The sequence below is a fragment of the Tursiops truncatus genome, chromosome 13 (assembly GCF_011762595.2).
Source record: "Tursiops truncatus isolate mTurTru1 chromosome 13, mTurTru1.mat.Y, whole genome shotgun sequence".
NCBI lineage: Eukaryota > Metazoa > Chordata > Mammalia > Artiodactyla > Delphinidae > Tursiops > Tursiops truncatus.
The window spans coordinates 86,184,615-86,207,067 of NC_047046.1; the positions used below are offsets into that span (position 1 = coordinate 86,184,615).

The 22,453-nt window shown below is 53.5% G+C and overlaps 1 protein-coding gene and 1 long non-coding RNA gene across 7 annotated transcripts in view; one reads left to right on the forward strand and one right to left on the reverse strand.

Moving 5' to 3' along the window:
* The window catches only part of MBP (myelin basic protein), a 112,770-nt gene that overhangs the window by 18,959 nt on the left and 71,358 nt on the right, over positions 1-22,453 (reverse strand). For all 6 annotated transcript variants that reach the window (XM_033837855.2, XM_033837852.2, XM_073790834.1 and 3 more), the window contains one exon: positions 15,093-15,514. In XM_033837855.2, the coding sequence (XP_033693746.2) occupies positions 15,093-15,514 (422 nt within the window). The remainder of the gene's footprint in view (positions 1-15,092; positions 15,515-22,453) is intronic.
* Positions 1-22,453, forward strand: part of LOC141276232 (uncharacterized) — a 42,502-nt gene that overhangs the window by 18,826 nt on the left and 1,223 nt on the right. The gene's annotated exons all lie outside the window — the stretch shown is intronic.

Sequence of the window (22,453 nt, forward strand, 5' to 3'; positions counted from 1 at the left end):
AAAGGACAACCATTTCATGGATTTTTAACATAAACTGCTTTTTCCATTAGCCTGTTTCATTGTACTGGTTTTGAAAAATTGTGATTCATTTTCCCTCCACTTGTGATAATGTCCTTCACCAGCAGGGGGCGCTCGTGCACTTGGCTTCCCGGCTGCTTTCCAGTCCCGTCTCCAGATAACGGGAAGGATTTTATAACTGTTTTTCCAACTTGCTGGAGAGCTGTGAGTCCTTAAACTTGCAAGTAATAACGGGGGATTAGTTTTTGCCTGACACATCTGAAGATCAGTGGTCATCAGATTGGGTGAAGATTCATTCCCTTGACTAGCGGCTGTCTTACGAAAACGGGGATGAGGTATTTGCCAGCATCATCATTTGCATTTGCATCTGATTAGAAACAAATGGATAGAGTCAGTCCCTCTCAGAAGAAAACGCTGCCTCTTGAAAAAATTAGTATTCACTGTGCCTGGGGTTTTGTGCTTAGGGGGGAAAAAAAGAGTTCTAGCGCTTGCTTTATTTCTTGTCTGTGAGAGGAATTTAAACTCTTTCCTGAATCCACCATCAGAATTCCAATGATGGAAATCAGAGTGAATCCATGGCTCTGGGACGTTTCCCCACTCTGCGTCCACCCCTCCCGGGCTCTGCACCTGAGAGGCACCTGTGTGCTCCCTGTTGGACCCTATGAGCCCAGGCGGTCTCCCCTCTCTCTGCCCAGGCTTTAGTTTGCTTGCCTCTCTCCTCCAGATGAATGACATTGGATGAGTGCAAAGGAGGGACCAGGAGAATAACATCATTAGATACACAAGCGTAAGGAAAAGCATCTGAGGACCGCCCAGGTGTAGACGCATGGCTTATAGTAGCTACACAGGAGACTACGAGCCTGTTACAGGACCAGCTCTCTCCCTGGTACTTTAAAACCCGGTGTGACGATTTGAGGTTCGTTACAAGATGAGAACATCTTTTAAATATCATAACTGTGTTCTGGCTTCCCTCAGATCACAGGCATTAACAGGAAGCATGTTCTCTTCCTGCGCTGTTACTCTGTCTTACTGTGTGCTAGTTTGGGAGAAACTGGTCCTTCAAAGACAATGTGTGTCTGATAACTAGTGTTGCTAATACCTGCTCCGTCTTTTCTATGTGATGTGAACAGACATGAGGTCTGTGTGGAGCTGCTATTTGGAAACTGCTGCCCTTTTTAAACTTGAAGTCGAGCATTTTCACGGAGGTGACTGACGCAGGTGCCCTCATGCCAGGACACCTCAACCCACCATCCGTCGGGGTCTGTGGCTATGGGTACCTCCGAGGTGCCCCAGGTCTGGCCCATCAGCAAACTCCTAACCCTGTGAAGGGAAACCTGAGGCGGCCAAGGCCCTGTGCAGCCCGCCTCACTCAGTGAGAGGTCCTGGTGCCGTGTCAGAATGACACAGCCGGAGTGGCCTCTCTGTGGATCTGTCTCGAATATGTCCGGGTGGTCATCTCCAGTGGCTAAAAGCACTGACCATTTTCTTACTGGTACTTTCTTAGTCAAGTCAATCATACAAGTTCCAGGAACGCACGTTTCTCCCTGTGTCCCTAGAAGGATCTGATATAAAAAAAGGAGCAAAGAAAGTGGCTCTACTTGCTTTGAAAACACGGGGTGGACACATGATTATTTTCACCCCAGCTGGTCACAGACCAGAAATGTTGCTCTGTGTGGCCACCTCTTTTTGCAGATGTGGAAGTGGATACTCAGAGGGGTTAAGTGAAGAGCCTGTGGTCTCCTTTCGGCCCCAGCTCCATGTTTTAATCTGCTGCGTCATCCGAGATTCCTGTGGATTCCACGTGCATGAGAAGGAATGTCCCAAACCGAACCCTAGCAGCAGATGGAGAAATCACGGGCCAGCCACGTGACCAAAGGGAAGGGAGAAGAACTTTTTCCAAGTTTGCAGACTTACCTCCTGTTAAGCTGTGAAGGCGTGGTGCGCTAGAAACAAAAATGTGCTCAGATATAAGAAAAACAAATTAGTGTCTCTCAGTGGCATCAATCAGAGATGTCGGTTAATACCTAGAGAACTGGGAAAGCTGTAATCACTGCTCTACTAGAAAACGAGTTCCTACTTATCTTGGTAAATACTGGTGACTGGATATGACAAATGCGCGGCACGTCTGGTGAGAGAGATGAGATTTTTCAGGTTCATTGTTATTTGGAAGGATGCAGTTCTACGTAATTAAAACGGGCTCGATCAGCTCCCACTTTCAATGGAAAAGTTATGCCTCAATCCAAGCGGACTGTACTGTCTGCAACGTTCTATTTTGTTCATGTGGTTAAAAGCATCCAGCTAACCAGCCATCCAACGAGCAAACATCTTTGATACTTAATCCTTCAGTTTACACGTTGAACACAACAGAATTGTGCACATATCCGCCACGTGGCATTAAGGATACACGCCTTTAGTAGATGGTTTCACCAGTGGTCCAGAGACACGGGGAGCAGAGGAACTTGCGTTCTCCTTTTTTCCGCCAGAGCAATCTTTGATTTCGTGGCACCCTCAAGAGACCCGGATCCAGGCAGCTCAGCGGTTCATCTCTTTAACCTGTTTGGAACCACAGACCATAACGGTGTCGCTGTTTCTCTGAACTGCCGACAATAAGGGAGAACAGCAGAGCAAGACTTGGGATCAGTAAAATGATTTTTTTCCTTGTGAAAGTGGTAAGGAAACCAAATATGCTTCTTGCGTATTGTTTTCTTTACATTTAAGAACCACGACACGTAGTTCACTGTGAAACGGATATACTTTTTCTGCCCTTTTCCTCTTGCTTCACACTTCTTTCGATGGTCTATAAAAATCCTTCACCGCCCTCAGAAATCTTGTTGCGGTGATTTGTCCTCCTTAAGGACTTACTGAAAGAGGCAGCAGCATATCTTGTGCTGAATGACTCTTATCCGTGGCTGCCCTGTCTGGCTGCCCTTCTAGCCCTTTGGAAGGACGGGTTGTGGCAGCTTTATGCCCCTGTGGCGACTGGCCCAGGTGCTGAGCTAGTTGCCAGTAAAGTAAGTACTCTGGACTAGAGCATGTGACCCAAAGGTCACAGGCCTGTGGAAGACATGACACATCTGGCTGGAAACTCTTTGAGCTATGAGTCTCCCCCTTTCAGAGCCGGTCTTGATGAACACGGCATGTTTTAATCCCCACACCCTGACCGCACGGTGCTCTCTGGCCGTTCCCAGAAATCACTGGATCACGAGGTTATCTTGGGCCTTCTGGGCATGCTCCTAGTTTTGTGTATATATGTTTTTCAGAGGAAGCAATTGCTCCATTTCTGGTCAAACAGCTTCTAATACGCCTCAAGAGAGAGCATTAGATTTTTTCTGGCAAGGTCAAGGCGTTTAGATTTTGCAATCTGGAGAGAATTCTTTTCTGTCTGAATGACCTACGCAGTTTTGCCCTACGTTTTTGCCCTTGGCAAGGTTAAGAATATGTTTGTTCCTGAATCATTGACTCGAAGGAGTTTAATTAAAGCCGTGGGTTTTTTCTTTCTTTAGAGAAAGCCATGCAGTATCAGCAGCGGGCTTTTCTCAGTTACGGGAGAGATTCACAGGCAGACCTTCATTGAGGTGGAGATTTTCGGTGACCTGCTGCCTGTTCTGATGACACGTTTCTTCTCAGATACTGGCATGTGAGAAGGCTGGCGGGGCGCGGTCTGTGCGGAGGTGTGGGTCATCCCTGGTCCTCCGCTCAGCTGGGGCTGTTGCCTGGCCCTTGGTTAGAGGGGCCGGTTTCCAAGCTGGAGAGTTGACCCTCTTAGCAGCCTGTGAAGCCGAAGGCAGCGGGCTGCGGGCAGCACGGCGGCTTCTGGTTTCCTCTGTGATGTTTCACCGGAAACGAGGAAACCGAAGCCCCCGGCCTCCTCTGCACCGATGGCTTTGCCTCCACGGGACGGCCGTCCAAAGATCGGGGTCAGAGGCCTCCTGGCAAGGACAGAACGAAACCTGGGATGTGGTCATGAGGTCACCCTGGACACTGGCACACAGGAAGTCAGTGTCACATGTCACAGCCGGCGCGTCCGCTCCTTCAGTGAGCGTGTGGTGGCTGCGTGGCCCCCGAGGGGGGTTAAACTCGGGCGGGGCTCCGAGGCCTGGCCTCCACTGTCACCCCGGTGAGCGGGCCAGGATGGTGGAACAGGAGGCAGTGCAGTGGACAAGGGCCCGGCCAGAGCTGGGAGCTGCGGCCACGTCAGCGAAGACGCCGCAGACCGTTGTGTTCTCCACCCACAGCTCCGTCTTCTCGTCCAGACAGGATGCGCGGCTGCCCCTGGGCCGTCCCGCCAGGGACATGAGGCTCCCTCTGCGGTGCCCAGGCCACCCTCCCTTGTCCCATAAGGCAGCTCCTCCCTCCTCGTCTCGGGCAGCCCTGGAGAGCTCACAGCCGGAGGCCTGGGCTCGCCGTCCCCGCAGGGAAGGCTCACCGCTATTTCCCGAACTCAGGGCGCCTGGGCTGGTGCCGAGAGCGACGCTCTTGAACGTGGGTTTGGAGGCCTCCCGTGTCTCCTTCCAAAACGGCGGGAGGACAGGTTAGATGTCGGCCTTAACCGCTCCGACTGTTTTCCTTGCTCCCAGGCACCCACTTTTAAAGGCCTCAATGTGTCTGAAGTACGCAGAAGACTTCCCAGCGTTAACATCAAACAGCTCAGCAGAGGCGTAAGCCCGGACGCCTCAGCTTGGAATTCAGGAGTCTCCTCGCGCAGAGCGACAGCAAGTGCTTTAAGGGATGCGGAGTCCGGAAGATTATTTTGGAAGAAAAGCCAAGTTGCAACAGTCTTTCCTGCAAGTGAAGGCTGCAGGCCCGGGCGCAGCTGCACTGGGGGGCAGCCCGTCAGGGGTGGGGGGAGTAGACCATGGTTCCCCAGGAGGGGCCCGGCCCCACGACCGCCAGTCGGCCTCCGCCCAGGTGGGCAGGGTCCCACTCGCTCTGCTCTGGGTCCCCATGGCCAGACCTCCAGGACCCATCAAAGCCACCCAGCTCTGGTCAGAGCCATTTGCTTGAGCATCATGAAGAAATCTATTGAGAAAACCTGACGACTAAATACGAGGGAAGCCTCTGGAAGGCCTTCCATGTGAGTGATGCCTGGGGTCTGGGGGCTGTGCTTCCCGGGAGCAGAACAAGAGCCCACAAGCCTAAGGCACGGAGTCACCCTGAACACCTCGGGGTTGGCGGGGCTGGGCTTACGGCAGGTCCCTGGAGACTTGAGGAAATAACCATGGAGTCTCAGTCTTCAGAGAGATGTTTGCAGTCGCCGACTCTGACCCCTTTGCTTTCTGGGTGGGGAAGCTGAGGCCTGAGAGCAGGAACCCAGGAGCTGACGGCCAGAGCTGGGGCAGCCTCGCAGGGTCCCTGCGGGAAGCAGGCCTGATGCGCCCTCGATGCGCCGGCAGCTTCCGGATGTTTCTCTCCATCAGCACGGGGGCCCGGGGCGTCGGCAGGACAGACGGTTATTTCTGACGTTGGTGTGCTTTTCAGGCCAGGAAAGGAGGCTCAAAGCAGACACACGGAGGCTGGGCAGTGGACTCAGACCTCCCACGCGTGTTTCCATCCTTACCCTGTGCTTGTCCAGGTGCTAAGAGTCCGACTCCTTACCCCCCGAGCATCCTGGGGACAGTTGGTTGGGGGATCACAGCGGGCAGGGCGGCTCTGGACGAACCCCTGGGCACCTCCCGGGCCGGGCATCCAGGCAGTGTCCTCTCCAGGCCGCGAGGACCGGTTCCCGGGGTTTGTGGGATGCAAGCAGAGGGGCTTAAGGAAGCCAGTGAGAGCAGCTGACAGGCGTGGGAACAGGGGCTTTCCCCTCTGTTCTTCCTGCATCTCCAGGGCCCAGACGTGCAGGTGTGGGTGGGACGGGGTTTACTCGGGCGAGGCACTTGCTCCACGCTCCCCGCCCTGGGCACCTTTCCAGCTCCTTCCATCCGCAGGCGCCAGGCGCTCTGGGTCGTGCAGTTTCCAGAGGCCCAGCCGTGCGGAGCCAGGGTGACATGATGGAGAAACCAGAGGAAAGGCTCTGCCTGTCTCCCCACGGAGCTGTCTTCCCTGTTGTATATTTGCTCCTTGATTCTGCCTTGGAATTCGTGCTTTCCCAGCTTGCTTTTGGGTATCAAATATTATTTCATGCGTGGCCTCGGGCTTCCCGTCTTCCATGGTCCTCTTCCAGCCCTCAAGGTCAGCCCTGTGTCAGAATCAAGAGAAGTGTTCAGGCTCCTGGAATCAAGGGATTCCTCACAGGGGACCCAGTCCTGGAAGCGCAGCCACAGTGCTGAGCCCACTTGTTCCTTGACGTGTAGTAGGTGGGGCTCTCCCACCCTTCCTGGTGTGTTTGTTCGGAGAGACAGACAGACAGAGAGAAGGAGGTCCGGGTGCAGGACGCCAGCCTGACATCGCTCACCGACTTTAAGTTTCTGAACCACAGGGGAAGAAGGAGGAAGCTTTCAGTCCCGAGCCGCCCGGTGGTCCTGCACCGCCATCCCCAGCCCCTGCGTCAGCCCTCCGGCCGTGGCCTCACCCCACGGCTCCTGTCCCCTCCGCAAGCCCACTCCATGTGCCCTTTGTCGTATTTTCAAACCACTTCGTGCCACCTGGCCCTTCAGTGCTCTCCTGTGTCCGGGGCCGTTAACACTCCGAGAAACATAAGCTCTTTCTGGAAATACTGAAGAATGCAGCGTGCCGGAGGAAGACACAGTGAACAGACAGCAAAAGCAAAGGCAAAGGCCGCGGACGCCCGGCCCCCATGCTGCGTCCCTGGGGCTGCTGTGTGGACCTCGTGCATTTCTGGCCAGTTGTGTACGTGCGGGCACAGAGGTCTGTCTGGGATGAAGCTGTGGAGGGCGGGGCTGCGGCCCTTCTTCCACCAACAGAGAAGAATCGTTCTGCTGTAAGTTTCCTGACATCCCCAAATGCCAAAGCCCTGGCCTCTGGCCCTCCCCGCCCTGCACTGCATCTGGGGTTTCTGGCAATGTCTCTGCCTCTTGGTGGAGCAGGCCTGCTTTCTGACGGCGACGTGTCCCATGGAGGAGAGGACGGGGGTCCCAGTGGCTTCGGGCACAAGGAGCACGTGGGTCCCCGCCTGCGTGCCCGCATCCCCGCTGCCAGAAAACAGGGAGCGTCTGCCCCAGCTCTCCGCACTCGGCCTGGGAGCCCAGGGCCCCCCAGAAGGCCTCTGGGGCCCAGCCCTGGCTTCCTCGAGGCTGAGTCTGGACCAGGCAAGGCCCGAGGGCCCCAGAGGTCGTGTGCCTCCAGGGGCACGGGGCCCTCTCGACCTCCCCGGGGATGGGGCTGTTTGCTTTGAGGAGCCACCGAGGGGCCCTCTGCGCCGGTGAGCACGGTGGTCACAACTGAAACGCGATTCCCGTGAAACCCGCGCTCGGCGGCAGCACCCCTCTAGCCCCACTGCAGCTGTCACCTGGAGATGCGCCCCTGCCCACCCGAGGGGGCTTGACGGCAAGTCCCTCCCAGCAGCCAGCGGCCCCGGCACCGCTCCCGTGGCTGGGTCCTACGACGGGCTCGGGCCCTGGGCTCTGCGGCCGCTCTGCCAGCCTCCCCCGGACCGACGTCCGGGAGCCGACCCTTTACATCGTATGGATCCGCTCCTCCCCTGGGACCAGCCGGTCCCGCAGGCCCCTGTGGTCACACCGTCCGGTGCGGGGCAGAGGGCTCCGCGGTGGGTCTCAGCTGCGGGCACAGCTCCCGGCTGCCTGGGTCCTGCTCCCCTGGCCCCCTCTGCTTCGTTTGAAGAGGAAGATCCCCAAGCGGGTCTCCTGGGGCCCCATCCTCACCCTCGGGGCTCAGTCAGAACTAGCTTTCCTGTCGCGTGCCACGTGGTTTCAACCTCCTGCGCTTTCCCGAGGTTGGTAAGGCCGGTCGATGCCCGGGCACAGCGCCTGCTGGGGTCCCAGAGCAGAGGTCCGGGCGGGTCTGTGTCCTCCCACGAGCTGAGTCTGACCCGGGCTGATCGCGCGCCTCCCCCGGGGTCGCCCCAGCCCGCCGTCCACGTGGCTGTCCCTACGGTCCCTACGAGCTCCGAGGGGCAGCCGGGAAGGAGGTCCTCCCCCGGGGAAGCCCAGCTGGGCTGGCGCCTGGAAGAGCTCACTCACCTCGTACTCGGCGGGCGCTCCGTGTCCGCTAGGCGCCGGTTTTCGGAGGAGACGGGACCACAGGCGGGTCGAGGCCATGGCTGCCGGCCACCTTGGGGGCCAGGCTCGCTCCAGGAGCTTGTCCTCACCCTGGTCCCACCTCCGTCTGGGCGGGACCCCCAGTCGAGGCCGCGCATCCCTCGCGAGGACCCCCCCTTCCGTCTTTGCACATTTTCCTTTGCTCGCTTCCCCTCAGGAGCTGCCCTGCTCGGTCTGACAAACGCGACTTTCCAAGACTCCCGTGGGGGGGAGCGAGGCCCTGGCAGCGCCTGCGCCGTCCCCGCGGTATGATACGCCGCGGCCGCCGGGCGGAGCCGTCTTACCTGGTGCACGTTGCACAGCCCGGGCGGGCTGCGGGCATGAGGGGGCAGAGGGTTCCCGCTCTGCTTGAGCCACGGGACCTGCCAGAGGGACAGAGCGGCCACTGAGTCCATGTCCTCCAGCGGGTGAGCTCCTGGCGGCAGGGAGGAGGGCGGGCGAGCGGAGGGTGAAGATTAGAGGATGAGGCACGTGACGGTGATGGAGGATGGACCAGCCAGTGGCCGGGGCTCAGGGGACACGGGGAGGGCAGATATCAGGGGACAGCCCCTGAGGGCTCGGGGGCAGGAGGAGGGACGACAGAGAGAAAGGAGGAAGGAGAAAGGTTTAGGGAACAGTTATTTCCAGGAGTCTATTCTGGGGGCCTATAGCTCATTATGTGACCAAATTTCCTTAAAAATGTTGCCGGCACCAGACATGTACGATTTCCAAGGCAGCTTCATGTGAAGAGCTGAAAGGGCTTTTCTGAGTCTGTAATGGAATAGATTTTACACTCTGGGGGGTTTTATTTTATTTTATTTTTCTTTTAGAGCAAGTGTGTTAGCTTCTGCTCTGGATTTACAAGTAGAAGTCTTTCCTGCTCTGTGCGGTTACCTGTGGCTCTCAGTTGGGTCCCCTCAGTCTGTTCCACAGTAGAAGGGAACCACTTCAAGAGCAACAGAGCGCTCAGAAGGCATCCTAGCCGACCACTTGGAGTTAGGCTTTCTCACGGCCGTTCTTCTTTGCTGTCGGTGGCATTTAGGAGCTTAATAGTAATATTAATAGGGACCTGAAGTTGCTTCATGAGCTGTGAACGAGCCTGAACTCTAGTGTTATAAATCTTCCTGAAGAGTATTTGCTCCTAACTGAGCGTGCTTTCTCTGTTCTATCGGCTACGAGACAGTTTCTGCCGAATCAACCAACGTTGAGGGATGTGGTGGAGAGAATAGTATTACAGGACCAATGTAAGGGGCCTGCAAGAAGTTCCTCTCTTTTGACCTGCCATAGCAAAATGGCAAGAGAGAAAGAGGGAGAGAGAGAGACAGAGACAGAGACAGAGAGCCTCATAGGGGTCAAGAGGTGAAATCAGTGTAATAGGTTTCAAGGGATGTCTTACATTGGCTACAGATGAAATGGAGTTTTAAAAACCAGGTTAATAGTCGGTTATGCATGGAAATAAGCAGTAGTTATGACACAGGAAAATATTATGCATTCTAGAAATATTACTGTAAAGTGAACACACTAGGGTTTCCAGAGGCAAATCCGTGGTGAGCGTGTACTTAGCTGTGCACAATCAATTGTCTCCGCTTGGGAGAGGCTATTTCAATACTAGCAAGAAGTACTGGCGACTTTGATGCACGGTATTGGGTACTTAAATAAGACCACTGAGTACTTGCTTAGAAGCACACCTCAGTGGATAAGCCTGTGGATTCTCTGCCTTGATGAGGCCAGGCTGTCCCCACTGAGGGTGAAAACCCTCAAAAATGGCCTGTGGTCCATGCCTACACTTGGTCCAAAGGCAAAGAATTTTCTAGTCCTCTATTTAAGACCACATCCCTTCTTAATGAAGAGGTCAATCTCTCTGCGACATTTTCAGGCAGCTCTGGGGGCTGGTGTTAAGGCCCCTCTACTGCCACCCCGGCTTCCTGGGCGCTGGCCACGCAGCCTGGGGCAGGGATGGCCCACGGCTCTGAGATGGGGTGGCCCCCTGGGCGACAGACTGGCCCACGGATGCCTCCCTGACGGCTTGCCTCTCCTGCGGTGGCAGGAGGACGGAAGACAGCTCTGTCTGTCTGTGTGAGAGCAGAGGAAGGTTCTCCACCTTGCGTCCAGACGTGCTCAGGATCAAAGGGAGAGCATCTCCAGCAGAAGGAGTGGGGCACCCGCAGGGCAGGAGGAGAAAAGGCAGGAAGGCCTCCTCTGGAAGCCGCGTGTCACCCTGTCCGCCTACTACTGTTTCTCATGGAGCAGGACGCTTCCCGAGTGCTTAAGAGTGTGGTGATGTCCATAATGGAAAAACTCTAAGATAACCTATCAAACCAGAGTGTGAGAAGAGATTTCTCCAATTCTGGGATGCTAAATCCATACTTAGTGATTTCCACGAGAGATCGAGGGAGTGTTTTCTTGCCCTAATGATGAGATATTCCCTCAGATGTCAAGCTAAGCTCTCCACCAACCGGTAGGAATTGCCTGTGCCTTCTACCGAAAGGAACATCAGAGATGATGGAAAGCAACACCATAACATGGAAGTGAGTTTAACAGGAGATGAGTTAGGACAGGGTCTGGTGGCAGGGTACGGGCACAGACGAATGGGAGACAGATCGAAATTAATCCCATGTCTTTGCACTTATTTCTAGTTCACCAGCAACCCCGAACTTACCCTCAATTTCACAAACTACCTGTCATCCTTAAAAGAACCAGCCTGCCTCTACGTTCAGATTCTCCGCTGTTTCTTCTACCCCCTGGTATGTACCCTCCCAGGGAGCCCAGGCGGGGGCCGTCTTTCCTGTGCTCAATCAATCACTCAGTAAATGCTATTGAGGGTCCCATGTCCCAGGCACAGGGGAGAATACAGTCATTTCCCCCAACGTGTACAGGACGGTGCTTTGAGAGAAACAGTAAAAGCCTCAGGCAGAACGAGAACAGTCCGCAGAAGGGTGTGCTCGGGCCCCCAGACTCACCTGTTGTGTCAGAAGGTCATGAAAATACCAGTTACACCGTGTGCTTAGTAAAGGGAGGGTCACCAAAAAAGACAACTTAAAAAAATCACATGCAATTAGTCTGTTAAAATGTTTAATAAATGCATGAAAAGGAAGAAATATATAAAAAGCAAAAGGTCATCACAAAATCAAATCGGAATACAATCACAGAAGGCAATCAGCATTAAATACATCAACATAATCTACAAACGTTTCACTCAGAGGACGCAGCCAAAGGCTGCCAACACAGGGGCGCACCATTCCGATTTCCCTCGCGCCTGGTTAAAGACAGCGGAGGAGTGAGGCCACAGGAGGACACAGCAAAGCGCTGGGAGCCGATCAGTAATGGCTCCCTAATTGATCAGGGGAATGACACGTCAGAAGGAATTCCTGTAGGAAATCTCAACAAGTGTTTGTTTGGGCGCAGAAACACATGTACCCAGCGTACAGGGATCTTTCTCTAGAAAGACTCTCGGCAAACTGATGTATTGAGTGGCTGGGTCGTGGCCACGCAGACGCACGTTAGCTGAGATCCGTGTTTCGTGCATCGCTGCATCGTGAGTGGACACACTCGGCTGAAATGAGCGAGTGCAGCTCCGCCGGCCCCCGACTTCAGGGCTAGACTCACACGGGGCGGGGCACCCTGCTCAGACACTGCCTGCCCTGTCCTTCCTGTCACCTCCAACTGTCCCCCTCCCCGGGGGGTTACAGAATACATCTCTAACATTAGGGTGCCATGGTAACGGTGAGGAGTTGTTACCGTAGAACTAAAATGTGTTCAGTGAAATTGAAATGCAGTGGAAAAAAAGGCAGGAAACAGGACATTGTGATTAACTTGCAAGACTGCTTAGACCCCGGGGCACTGAATGACAGCAAGCGTTCTTATCCCACACAATCAAGGTTAGAGGCAGGGAGGTCATGCTGCATGCTGACGACAGGATGCTGAGAGCAGCAGGTTGTAAATGCAGCTCTGACTGGAGTCAACAGAGGAAAACAGGGATAACCACCAGCACAGAAACCTGCCGTAAAACACCTGTAGGAAAGTAGACTGATGCGGAGGACGGCGGTACAGGCCTGTCCCCTTGCATCCCTACTGGGGGATGTCCGGGTGTCACATCACTGCGGCCACCCTGGCTATTGCCCAAGCTAACGGGTCACGATGTTGCTGTTAAGCCTGAGGGTACAGCGCTGGCCCCGGAGCGGCGGGTCTGACAGGTGGGTAGGTGGGGCAGCTTAGGGGACCCCCTCCACCCGCTAAAACTGACCAAACGCAGTGGCATCTCCGTCCTGACCACCCGCCCATTCCTCACAGGGCCCCAGGTTCCAGGGACTTGGAAACCTGGTTCTTAAAGGCAACAACTCCGCCTTTCTTTCTTCCTGCCACAAAGGCGCGTGGTCTCGTGAATGCACTTTTCATGTACGGCTCTCTCGAAAGTATATGCCGCCTCAAGGAATTTGTGAGCGCTTTGCTCGAATGTCAACTCCCGGCCGCACAGAGGGAGGGTGTGCTGGTGCATTCCCAGGGCAGGGGGCGCTGCCGCTGCTCACCCAGGGGCCACCCCACGTGCCCTCGGAGGAGGGGGGCAGGCGACAAACAGCCCCTGTTCCGGGAGCCAAGGGCTCCCATCAGTTTCACACGCTTCGATCCAAAGGACCTTTCTAGCACCTAATACAAGGAGGGCTCTCCTGATTTATAAACACAGCAAAGCAAAAATAAGATCAAAACCAAAAAATAAGCCCACACCAATAAATACCGCAGGCTTCTAGGCCATTGCGGGTGTGTCACTGGGTGTAGAGTGTGTTATGCTTACACCTCCAGTGTTTAAAAGTGAACAAAGAATCCACAGTAAGACAGGTGAGCTGAGTAAGGCTGCCAGTAAGGCCCACTGCGCACTTTCAGCAAAGCTACTCGACAGGAATGTATCCCTAGCCTGGGTTTGCAATAAGCAACTACGGTACGGATACGATTTTGCATTCGAACTCTAATGGATTTCTTTGGCATTAAAGGGCAAGGCTGCTCATTCGAAAATCTTCTTTACTCAACATCCAGTAGTGAACAGAACTGATACTTCAAAAGTTCTAAATCCATTATTTAAACATTGTTTTTATGTTTAAAAATCCTGTGAAAATGTTTTGATTTCTCTGAATCCTTGATAACCTAGCAAGACTAGTTTGTGAAGTGGATGCCTACTTCTGAGGCTGGAATCTTTTCTTTGAAAATGTTGAAGAATATCAGACTTGATGCAGTCAAGGTTGTACTTTTACATAAAGGAAGAAAAACAGGTATGTCTAATATATTCATTTTGAGATGAGGTCACAACAGTCGACATAAACGCTTTCACGATTTGATTTTAACTTAACCCATTACCACCGAAATGAAGCTTGTTTTGCAATATATGCTATATCCAACTGCTTCATCTCTTCTGCACAGTTTAAATCTATTTTTCCTGTTCTTTGGGTTAAGCAGAATAGTTTAAGGTTTCAAAACTGTCGACGCAGCATGCATACGGGGTGCTTTGCATAATAACAAGACTTGATTAGGCAGTCAGGGTCTGGTGTGGTTTGCTAGCCCTGCTTGATAAAGCACCTCGGGTGGAAATCGGCATTAGAAATAGGTGAGAGGACCCACATTTCAGGGTGAGGGAAGACTGCCCCCAAGTACAGGACACTGAAGAAACCAATCAGAAAATGAATTCTATAAGCACAAAAGGTACATGGAGTTATTCACAGGAAGTCCTGCCACGTGTCACGTGACAGATCTCAGCTCCCAGCAGGTCCCCGAAAGCTCAGCGCTCCTTTAACACCACACAAAAGGCGCAGCTGACATCTGTGTTTATCTCCAACCATTTCAGGATTGTCACTGATTTTAAGAACTGTAGTTAGAGACTAAAGCAAATTCGAGAAACTCCTGAACTCCCAGTGCCCCAGTGTTGATGATGTTATAGGACCACCATGAAAGGGCCTCTGCTCCACACTCGACTCAAAGCCCCTTACAACTTCCCAAAGGCCTTTCAGAATAAGCACAGGGCACAGCCAGAGCAAAGCTGCATCTTAGGTGTTTTGTGAGCACACCCAATAAACCAGGGACTTTTTTGAAAAACCTCACTCCTTCCAGAATCACCCAGCCATCCAACACTCTAAACTCCAGATGCCGCGCGTGCCATGTGTTTGCTATCGGAATGCCACTTGGGGATTAGCTTTTCAGGGAAGCAGCAGCCACAGATGATCTCTTCACAATCTAGTCCAGAAGCCACTTTCACAAACCGGACCACAATAGGAGCAGTTTTCTCCTGTGACACATTTTTATCTACAGAACATTTAAATAATGAAACTTCACAAATTCTACATTCAAATGAATGGAATAACAAACTAATACAGTTTCGATTCACAGACGCACTCATTTAATCCCTCACACTCATTTATTTCCCTAAACAACTCAGACAAAGGAGAACGTCTGCTCAAGGCGAATTTAAATTTCGAGTTTGTTCCAAAGTCCTCAATCACATCATTGTTGCAAAGCAACACGAAGCTAGCGGCACTGAGTCCAGGAAAGCGTTGGCAATAGCCCAATGTGGAGCCCCGAAGCGGGGGCAGCAGAAGCCACGTCAGCCCTAAAGCCCCCAAGCATAAGACACAAAAGACCACAGTGCCCACGTCCACACCACCCTGGAGATGTGAATTCAGAACGTTCTCCTTTCCCGGACCACATCCTGACCGCATCCCTGGTGAGCAGGGGAGAGAGGGTGGAAAAATCGAAAGCCGTGACCCAGGCCCCTCCCAGGAACCCGTAAGCATCTCCAGCAAGGACAACACGTTTCCCCAGACAGCACGGAGGCTGTACTCCCTCTAACGGCTGAGTTCACCTGCAGATTCCCTTCCTTTTCCGCTTACACCACCTGGGAGGCACGACCTGCATGCGCCTCTACTCCTCAGAGCTCACCTTGCCTGAGCCCCGCTTCGGTGCACCCCTGTCCGCGCCAAAGAAGCGGCCGAGGGAGTTGAGGATGCCCGTGTCCCTGTGTCTGGGGAGGAAGCCGTGCCTGGCGTGGTCCATGGTGCTTGCCGAGGCCAGGTACTTCGATCTCTGGGAGGGTCTCTTCTGAGCCGCCATCACATCCAGGCCCTCGGGAGCAGCTGCGCTGTCTTCTTGGATGGTCTGGAGCTCGTCTGACTCTGAGGGCCGGTCTTTGAAGGTGTTGTCCTCCCTCCCTGGGGCATCTCGGGAAAAGAGGCGGATCAAATGGGGGCGGCCCCCGGGGTCAGCTGGGTTGGCATCCGGCCAGGCATTCTTTGGGCCCGCTGTGCGCTTGGAGTCTGTCACCGCTGTGTCCCGCAAGGGGGTCCCATTGTTCTGGTCCACATCTGCAAACAACAGTGAGATATGAATACGGCTGTGCAAAGCGGGGCACGGACAATGCTGCTTTTTTCCCGGGCTGGGGAACCGGCCGTCTCCTATCAAATCCACAGGGTGCGCAGGCGCCAGGAGCTCCACGCGGCCCCGGACTGCCTTGGGCAGAGCCCATCCGGCCCGAGCATCCTGGTGGCGGCTCTGTGTCTCAGAGGCCCTGGGAATTGTCTCAGGTGCTCCAGATCCGGCACTGGGCCTTCCCGAGCAAACAGGGCCAGGCACACAATCTCCCCTAGGTGCTGCCACGCCTGCCCTGGGGGGCTCCAGGGTTGCAGGTGCCTTGACGGCACGTTTGTCATCTAAAAGGCTACTGGTGCTTAAGCAAAGCGTGTTGGGAGCACTTATTTGACAAGAGGTATTTTTAGCATTCTTGCTGAAAGTGGAACTGCCCACACCTTTTGCAATTCATGCCTTAAAGAAATGGGGCGTTTAGAACTCTTTAGTACCCAGAGTCCACAAGAGGCCTCTTGCATGAGAGAGCGCTGCTTGTTCAGGACACTTTGGTTTGGCTTCTCCTCTGTAAGCGGCAGCAACCAGAAAGTTTAAGTGGAGACGGGGTAGTTCACGTGGCGCACCATCCTCCCTTGGCTTTTTACAAAAATACACAGGATTTCTCTCGAGGATGACAATACCTCCATCTTGCTCTCAGTTACCACGGGTGGGTATAAATGAATGTCATGTGGTTAGGTTCTTCTCCAAAGTTTATTACTTACCTACGGCAAATGTGGCTTTACTCACACTATCCATCCATCCAACTGCCCAGAAATCTATGTACTAGCATTTACCAGCAGCATCCGACCACCCACCCATCCATCCATCCATCCATCCATCCACCCACAATCCACCCATCCATCCACTAACCACCTGTCCATCCACTTATCCACCCGTCTGTCTACTTATCCACCCGTCCATCCATCCTTCCATCCACTTATCCACCCGACCATCTGCTAACCACCCTTCCATCCACTTATCCACCCGTCCATCCGCCCACCCAGCCACCCATCCTTACCAAGCACCTAGCAAGTGTCATGTCCCCTGCACTAGGTGAACAAGATGTGGTCGTTGTCGCACGAACACAGATGAAAACGAACGTTATGGGTTGAATAATGTCCCCCCCAAATGGTGTGTCTACATCCTCGTCCCCAGTTCCTGTGAATGTGAACTTATTTGAGGGTTAGGTCTTTTGCAGATGTAATCCAGTTACGATGGGGTCTCACTAGAGTAGAGTGGGCCCCGACCCAATGACCAGTGTCCCTGTGAGAAGAGGGGGATTTGGACGCAGACACACACACACAGAGGCCACGTGGCATGGAAGCAGACCGTGGCCTGGTGTGTGTACAAGACAGGGTTGCCGGGAACACGGGGAGGCGGGTGACCCGGGGCAGACCCTCCCCCCGAGTCTTCGGGGAGAGCGCTGCCCTGCCCACACCTGGGAACCGAGAGGGTAGAAATCCCTATTGTTTTCAGCCGCCCAGTTTGCGGTCATTTGTGTGGCTGCCACAGGACACAGGCACAACGCGTAGTTTCATGTTGAGTAACGGTGTGAAAGGGAACAGCAGGGTAAGGGCATCAGGAAGGCCCCTGGAGGGGACCGCTGGACGCCACGGGAGTGTGGGCCAAGGACGGGGCTGGGGGTGGCGGGGTGGCCGGGGGGTGGGGGGGATGGACTTCTGCAGAGAAGGACGCCCAGGACAGGGTCCTCGGGAACGAGCTTGGCCTGTTCCCTGGGGAGAAGCAGGAAGGCCTGGAGCCCGAGCGTGCAAGGCTTAAGGTGCTGAGCGGGAGGGGGGGTAGATGGGGAAGGGGGATGGTGGGGGGAGGGGGCGAGGGGATGATGGAGGAAAGGGGAGGGGATGGTGGAGGGAAGAGGTGAGAGGAGGAGGATTCAAGACAGGCCAGCCAGACTACGCAGGGCTTCAAGGGCTGAGGCAAAGGGTTTTCTTCGCAGAAAGTGCCCAGAGACAGCCAAGGATTGGGGTGTGGGTGGGACCAGACTTCAAGGGAGGAGAAGGCTCGGCCTGCAGGGTGAGTACAGGTGGGAGGGGCTATGGTCAAGGGAGAGGTAGGGCGCAGGGCCAAGGTCATGTCCTTGGGGTGCCAGGAAGGAACGGCACGTGTCTGGGGGATGATTGCAACAGGGTCTTTCCTTTTGTTACATGTATGCGGGGGAGTTTTTATATCTACAACCCCTACTTCCACAAATATATAAATAACAAAACCCGAGGGATTCCACACTCCTTTAACAAAGTCACAGGGGTCAAGAGACTGTCCCGTGGGTGACACTCATCGTGCAGTCAGTATACTGACTTCTGTTTCCAAAGCAGAGTAACTGGCTCCCAACGGGTATCATAAACGTTTGCCGGAGACCAAGTACCAGGCAAACAGCCAGACCCTGTGATCCCGGGGTCTTTTTTCTGCTGCTAAGAGGGTGCACACAGCTCTCAGGTGTGCCTAACGCCGGCCACGCTACAGGCCTTACAAATATGCCACGTCTTTTATGACCACTGGTTACTTGAACCACATGAGAACACCGATATTTATCACATATCCAATCCCTCACTGTATCGCAGCAACGTGAAAAAGCACCATGAAGAATGCTGTGGCCAGCGCAACGCTGTAGATTGTTGCAGGGATGCAATCCTGATTTATAGGTTGCAACAGAAAGAGCCTGATTTTCAAGCTGTGCTTTAGATTCTGTGGCTGACATAAATTAATGCACATGTAAAGGGGAAACAGTCGCTATATTGTACATGATTAAATGCGTTCACGAAACACAAGCGCCTCTGAATGCTAATATTTTTACAACAGTTGGCTTTTGTGTCTCTGAATATGGGTGTTTGTGAAGCACAGAGAAGGGCGTTTGTGTCCTGAAAGTAGCTTCTCCCAGGACGCAAGGAGCACAGGGAGAAGCTGAAATCTGTGGATCTGCAGCATTTTGGGTCGGGACAAGGGCAGCTTCAATTTGTCGATTAATAACAGCTTTAGTCGAGTTAAAGCCCAGGGCAGAGTTCTTTAGACTCTGTCTGGAGCAAAGCCTCTAGCGCACAACGTGAGAGGCACAGGTCTGGCTCTACTGCCCAAACATGCACTTATAATCCTCTATTACTGTACAAATTCTACAGGAAGTTGCACAAATGTCTTAAAAAACCCCACCTCCATCTAATGGCTAAAATGACCTCAGGAAACTTAGGGAAGTGCACTGGACTTCTGGGGGTGGAGATATTAAATCACGAATTGCTCCCTGGACCGTCTCTAAGCAGCAGAGGACGTCACCGGCTGGAGGGTGGCTTCTGGGGCCTTCAGAGACCCCCCCACAGAGCAGGATGGCGACCTTGGGGCGGTGTTTACTCTTTAGAGCAACTCACAGGTGTCACCACCCGAGGGAGGCTCCAGCCCAAGGTCTCGGCAGCATTACTCGGGCCTGTGGGTCCTCAGCGTCCCACCTGCCCAGAAACAGGGCTTGCAGGGCGTCACCGAGAAGGGCCCTGGAGGCTGAGCTTGACCCCCGTGCTCCGCAGCAAGGGCCCCGAGCCGCCTTTGGTATCTGCGGTCCTGAATGGGGAGGGGCAGCCACGTGCTGGCCTCCGGCACCTCGAGCCCGTTTTCAGCAGCACACGCAGGGATCAGGCGTGCTGGGTGCGCCCCAGGGCCACCCCTCCGGTAAACGCAGTGTCCGGTCACAGCCCACAGGGAAAGCTGAGCACTCGCTGATGCTCTGGGCATACCAGCAACCCCGCGAGGCAGGTCGTTTTACCAGCCCTTTTACTCATGTGGGGAAACCGAGGCAGAGAAAAGTGAAACAGGACTCGACGGAGGCGGTGATGTTCATTCTGGGTCCCCAGCTGCCGTCTACGTTCTGCCGACCGCAGACCATCCCCAGCTGGGCGCCCCGCAAGCCTGCGCCAGCCCCTGCTGGCTTGAACTGGCACTAGGTTTTGCCTCTCAGGGTCACATGTAACTGCAGATGACCGATGGCTAAAACGTTTCTGTTTAACAGAGGGACTGACCGGGAGAGATGGAGGGACATCCTAGAGCGCCGCCATCCTGAGCTACGAGCCCAGCCTGGGCCCTCCCTGCAAGACACAGGGCCCTGGAAGCCCCCCGCACTCTGCAGGGCTCCGTTCCCCCCCCTCCCCCTGACCTGCACGCATACATCTGCCCACAATTTACTACATCAGCTGCCCTTGGCAGAATATGTTAATGACTGTTAACACCCAAAAAAGCTGAGTTGAGGAAGCCTGAAAATCATTATTTTCTATGATTCCATATCATTTTTGCTATAACCAGAAAACGACACACATCACATATTCATATAAGATCATCTCAAATTGTGATGATGAAGTGAATCTTGTTCTATATTTAAATACGACTGTTTTTACCTAGACTGTGTGTCTTATGCTTTTTTCCATCACAGCCATGGAAATCATATTCCATCACCAACTTTCATCAAAACCACATGTATGCGTGCACGCGTGTGTGCGTACAAACGTGAGGACACACACAGATGCCGAGGCGCACCCCAGACCCAGAAAGTCAGAAACCATAGGATGGCCCCCCATTCTGCATTTTTCTTTTTTTTAACAGGCCGGGGTGGAGTGGGCAGTGAGTTATTCATTCTCCCAGTAACTAGGTTTGCCCTTTAACCGAGCAGTGTACGCGGTCAGTGACACCTCCTGTTCACCCAAGCTCAGAGCACGTAATTATCAGGGAAGTTCACTGTCAAAGATGCTGATGACCTGGAGCCCGTGGTGGTGTCGGGTGTTTGCCACCCTCGGTGTCCGGTGTCCTGTGGCCCTGAGTGCTCGTCGGGAAGCCGCGCCTGCGGGGACAGCACTTGTCCCGCTGGAACTCAGGGCTTTTCCCAGCTTTGCGCTGACCCAGGCGGGCAGCTCTGTTCCCACCACCATGGGAACATCCTGAGTCTATCGGGGGGGTCAGCGTGAGCATGGGCTGCGGCTTCACCTTCTGAGTTTGCCCGTTTCTCCAAATGCCACAGGCTCTCAGGTCAACAGGAATAGAAAGGATGTATTCAGTTTCTCAGAGCAGGGCTGTATCGCTCATCAAACCAGAACAACACATAATACAGAAATCCCCTCCGTGAGTGCGTCAGTCTGTTAAAGTTAACGACAAAATGAAAACCTTCTATCAATAAGATAGAAGTGTTCTTCTCTTCACTACAATTAATTTAACATTTCTTCCTATGATTAGAAAGGGATCGATCGTAAGGGATCATCCTTCCATAAGGAATCGTCAGGGAAGTTCAATAAAATTTCATCTTCACGGCTGATCAGATCTTTAATGAGACTGGAAACGGTAAAAATGACCATCACTCACCCAATTAGAGGTTTTGCCAATAACAGACTTTAAAAACGTGTGGTAGAGGCTTAGCCCTCTGCAAAGCATCACTGTTGGCTTGTTTTGTTTACAGGCATCATTCCCATCTCAACAGGAGGTTCCCAGACTTCACAGACCAGTAAAATAGTAAAAATTGGGGGTGAGGTCTTCACACTGGCATATCCAGAGCTTCGAGAAGCTTTTATTTTATTTACAGCTAAGCTATAAAGAGAAAACAAGTAACTACCACGTACTAGCCTACATTTCACTAAAGAAAGAAAGGGAATTTGGGTATCAAAAGAACAGGAAAGGCATCATCTCAGAATAAAGGGCCGGGCCATGTCTTCAGGTCACTTTTTGACCCAAGAGGCTGCATCTGTCCACAGACGCCTCACAGGCCCACCTCGAGTGGAGGCTCTGGGTCCAGCGCTGCTGGTGGCCTCCTGGGAGGGGCAGGGCTGGGACGCGCCAGGGTTCCAACAGACTCCCCCCGACCCGTGCAGACGTCCCAAAACCCGAACACCATGCTGCCTCTACTGAACCCCTCAGAGCTTCTCGCTTTGCCACCGACCTCTAACAAGCTCCCACAGAGGCGCTTTCAGTATATATTATACATATACACTTTTCCCCACATGACATCCACTCATATTTTGATAGAAAATAAAATCTGTTTCTTCATTTTGAGGGACCAGACTCACTGGCTGTACCTACATTTTTTTTGCTTGGTTTTAAAAACAATTGTTTTTGGTGGCCTATCTAATTAGGTTTGTAGCCCAGACGATAATTTTAGTTGACTATTTTAAATTACAGAAAGAAAAAAAATCACCCAGAAACTAAAGTCACAATTGAACTGATTTGCTAGGTCTGTCCCCCATCACAGGGATTTTTCCTGGCTCAAAACCATGGACTTCCAGTTTACTGTCTCTGCCACTTCTTCCTGGTGGGTCTGACAAAGACAGTGTACCCGGCTACAATCCCCTATAGACGCCCCATAGAAGCCCACCGCAAGTTGCTTCCTGGTTACCTTTTATAGGGCCTGAAGCAGAGACGATTGTCTAAGGAATTGCTGGGGTTCGTACAGTTCACGTCCGAGCTGCCGGCACCAGGGCTCCTGGGAGCTCAGGCAGTGCTCAGGAGGTCACCGGGACCCCGCCGTCCCAATCCTTTCCCTGCTGTAACGTCGTGTGATACCCGAGGCAGAAATTACCCAGAGCCTGAGCACCCCAGCGACCTTGCATGGAATGGGGTGGTCACCCTCCTGGGTGGGGAGGGCACTGAGCCACAGTGGGGACGGGGCTCTGGGGCACTTGCGCACTTTCCGCTAGATGCACTGGGGCAGAAGTTAGAGCGGCTGTGAGCCCCGCTGCCCTGGCACACTGCACAGTTTTTCCCTAAAGTGATTCGCAACCTGGTTTCCCAGCTTATAGTCGCTTTAGGAAGTATTATCCAAAAAGAAACCCGTAAGCCCGAAAGCACCAAAGGTGCTACTTTCATAACTGTTCATAGGAATCCTTCGTTTCTAAGGAACAGATGGAAGGAACTCTCACTGTGGAATCCAC